Source organism: Mercurialis annua, linkage group LG5, assembly GCF_937616625.2.
Source record: "Mercurialis annua linkage group LG5, ddMerAnnu1.2, whole genome shotgun sequence".
NCBI classification, from domain to species: domain Eukaryota; kingdom Viridiplantae; phylum Streptophyta; class Magnoliopsida; order Malpighiales; family Euphorbiaceae; genus Mercurialis; species Mercurialis annua.
Window position 1 is genome coordinate 53048987 of NC_065574.1, and position 4230 is coordinate 53053216.

Genomic DNA, 4230 nt, shown 5'->3' on the forward strand with positions numbered 1-4230 from the left:
AGAGATTTTTGGTGAACGGTGGTGGATGCGGTGGTGATGTTGGTGGTGGAAGGATGTGGGGTTAGGGTTTAAAGGTTGGGGAGGCATCGTTTTTTTAGTTAATTACTTTAAAAGTTAGTGTATTATATAGTTAAGAAGTTATCTTTTATACTAAAAGTTAGAATGTCTTTACTTGTATTATACCGGCATTAGGTATTTTGTAACATATCGCTTATTAATCTCCTATATTTTTGTATCATATGCAAATATTTTGTAAGATATCGTTATTAATCTCCTATGTTTTCATATCATATGCAAATATTTATATTTGGTTTGGTTCATAATATGACTTGTTATCCTTATTTGTTTCTGGTAGAAATAAATTCAATTATGTTAGTGATTGGAGTATAAATACTCCTATTTGTAGGTCTGTTTTAAATCGGTATTTGTATATTATTTTTCATTTGTTATTGTTATCATTTGCTTATTACCTTTTTGAGTGGATTTTGGAGCAATCTACCGATAAAGCTTAAGGATCTATGGAGTTTCACTATTCCTTTTACTATCGGTAACATGCAATTTGTTAATTGCCTTTGCAATTTAGGTGCTAGTATTAATTTGATGCCCTTATCCCTTTTTCGTAGTATGTTTGATGATCAGCAGGTACAGGCTACTCCGATGGTGTTGCAGTTGGCAGATCACTCTCTGAAGAAGCCAAATGGGATTGTGGAGGACATCTTGGTTAAGGTCAACAAATTCATATTCCCTTTGAATTTTGGTGTCATTGACTGTGCAGCTGACAAAGAGTGCCCGATGATCTTTGGAAGACCATTCATGAACATACACCAAGCTCTTATTGATGTTTATGATGGCAAGCTGACTCTGAATTGGGGATAAGAGCGTTGAGTTTGACATGAAGAGGATCACATGCCACCCCAAATGCTGAAGAGAACTGTATGCGGGTAGACATTGTAGATGAGTTAGTGCAAAAGCAGCAAGAAGAGAACACGTCCATCCAGTGCTTTGACCCGAATCGAGATGAAGATTGCATGTGCAGTTTTGAGGTTACATGTGAGTGTCTTGTGGCAGTGCAGAAGACAAATTCAAGAAGCCCTGTGCGAATGCACACCCTTACTTGTGCAAACGCACAGATGGTTTCTGCACTACGTTTATAAATTAACACAATCGGATCTTTCAATTTTCCACAAACCTTTAATACTCTTTTTACTTAGTTAAAAGGTTTACATGAATTGGACTATGAATTTTTTTTTTTTCAAATAAAAGCTATAGATTTTGCTCATATATCAAATTATTTTCAACTACTAATTTTTTCTAAATCCATACGTTATTTTATTATTTTTTTCAATATAACTTTCCTTCTTTATTTAGAGTCCTTTCTTTTCCTTTATTTTATTTTAAAAACTCATATTTTTACCTTACAATAATAAATAGGCGAAATCTTCAAAAAATACCAAACCTTTGCGAGTTTTGTCAGTTATGACCAAACCTTTCAAAATTTCCAAATATAACCCGTTTTGGCAAATTATGTTCCTTTTATAGCCATTTTTGAATCGGTTTGATTTTTTATTGTGATTAAACTTTTTATTATGGCATAATACGTAAAGATTTGATATTTTATTGTGATTGAATATTTTTTAATCTTATATACATGGTTGTTATGTTGGCAAAAAATCAGTTTTGTTTGAATTTGGCTATAAAAGGAACATAATTTGGCAAACGGGTTATATTTGCGAATTTTAAAAGGTTTGGCCATAACTGACAAAAATCACAAAGGTTTGGTATTTTTTGAGGGTTTAGCCTAATAAATATATATAAATACTACCAGCTAATTACTATCAAAATATTATTCACCCATGGCACTCAAATGACCAATTCACCAAGAAGATTATGTTTTCTCCTCCGAATCCGATTCAAATATACCAAAACCACATCTTTGTATTACTCCCAAACCTATTGATGCAGCCCCTTTTAAAATCACACCTGAACCGACACCAAAAACAGATGGAATGAAAAGAGCTAGTGAGGTTGACGTACAACTGATGAAGAAGAAAACTAAGAATTCTGAGAATATTAAGAAATGGCCTTTCGAAAGAGTGTGGAGTGAGGATGACGAAATAATTCTATTGGAAGGTATGATCGAGTTTTTTGGCAATAAAGGAGTTGATCCTACTAAAAATATTGGTTCTTTTTTTTATTATATTATACAATCACTTCACTTTGATCCTACCATCACACGATTTAAAGATAAAGTAATGAGAATGAAAAAGAAATTTGAGCGTCATATTCGTAAAAATGGTAAAGAGATGTTATTTTATAATTTTCACTATAAAAAAGTTTTGATTTATCAAAACTGATTTGGGGTTTGAATGAGTGTATTAATGGTAAAGCAAAAAAGATGAAAACCAATCATGCGAAGAATTTGGCTGATGTAGGGAGATAAAATATGGGTTTTTTAATATTGGTCTCTCTAAAATGGGAGATTACGTGGCAGCGAAGAGTATGGAGATGGTGGACAGGCATAAAAAGCTGAAATGCAAGCTAAATTGAGGGACTTAAATATGGCAGAACTGCAACTATTTAAAGCGGATTGATATTCTAAAAGACCAAATGCAGCTCATCAACAATAATGAGTAAGAGAAAGGTATGTCTGCTGCCTTTAATACTTAATTATTTTAGCGCACTGGATCGTCAAGGAAAGCTTTATACATAGATTGCTGGTATATTTTTGGACTGAATTCACATGTGAAGTGTGTGGTTATTTATAGTTTTTTCTCTTAAAAATGATTTGTTATAAAATTTGCTTTCCCTGTGCATATTTACAGTATCATAATTAAAAAAAATTGTAATTGTAACTGTTTTTTTTAATAATTTTCATATATGCTTTTAGGTGGAAGAAATTGTTTTGGAATGGATTGTGGAAATAGCTGTAACATGCTGAGCATGAATGTGGATTTTTGGTGAATACGTTGTTTAGTTGGAAATTTGGCTAACTACTTTAAATTTTTGGGTTTAAGTAATAGTTTATTATTTAGCTAGTATGACTATCTACCTTCAACAGTTTGTTCTGAGATATGAGACTATGTTATATTTTAAATACGGGTTATTTATAATTTGGTGCTAGTAAAACGTCCAAGCTTTTCTTTGTCCTTTTTATCATCAATCTAATTCATTATTTTGAGTAAAATATTTCTAATAAGCATTTCAATTTCTTTTAATATTACACAACATCTATTAATATTGTTTGCGTTGTTGAATGACAATAGTATTGCTTTGGAGTATTGTTATATCATACTTTAACGAACAGAATAATCACATGAAACTAGTTTTATGCTGATTATTTAATAGAAATGAAGATCCCATAATCATAATTTTTAGCAAAAGCAGATTATGTATGATAAATTAAGAGTACCAAAAGTTATCATAATCAATTCTAATGTATATGTTACAAATACAATTTTCTATTGATAATTTAACAGAAAAGCTATCGATCCTAAAGTGCTCTCGTTCGTCAGCGTAGTCCCAATTTGCTTCATTAATCACAATTGTAGGTTTGTTCACTTCAACAGAACATGTCAATAGAGGCGGTTTATTTGTGTGTAGGGGCAGTTTTAACAGCCCCTACAAGTATGAGTGACGGTTTGTAAAACCACCTCCAAAGAGTCGTTTTTAACATTGTCTCTATGATATAACGACGGTTTTAGCAAGTGTCAGGGTAAGGTTTATTGTAGGGTCCAAAATGTAGCGGCGGTTTTAACTGTCTCGATAATAAATTTGAGATTTTGAGATGGTTAAAACCGCCTCTACATTCACCAAATAAAAATTTATATATATATTTATTAGGGCGGTCCAACATTATAAAAATGAAAGCAGAATGACTACAATCCTCTAATACTACCACCAACAATCCTACTACAACTCATAAAACCCAAATTTTATAATTCTTAAAATTATGTGTACAATGAATTTTAATATCCAACAACTATCCAATATATAAATATTTTTAAAGAACAGCCAATATAAGGTTAACTATAACCTAACATACCCTCTATACCTATATGATCTTCAGCTTCAACATTGTGGCCTTGTCTCATGATGTGGTCTTCTCATATTCCGTTCTTTGAAACTCATCTTCAAAGCTTGATAGTAACTATACATTTTACCTATTGTTTTTATACTACTGCCTCTACTTATGCTTCCACTTATCTAGAGTGTAATTCATCATTTGTTAAA

At 31.7% G+C, this 4230-nt stretch overlaps 1 protein-coding gene across 1 annotated transcript; it reads left to right on the forward strand.

Moving 5' to 3' along the window:
• Window positions 1-935: 935 nt before the first annotated feature.
• Window positions 936-2547, forward strand: LOC126682050 (probable transcription factor At1g66420). The gene is made up of 3 exons (XM_050377606.1): window positions 936-1146; window positions 1963-2305; window positions 2433-2547. The coding sequence occupies exons 1-3, from the start codon at window positions 936-938 to the stop codon at window positions 2545-2547; spliced, it is 669 nt and encodes a 222-aa protein (XP_050233563.1).
• The last annotated feature ends 1683 nt before the right edge of the window (window positions 2548-4230 follow it).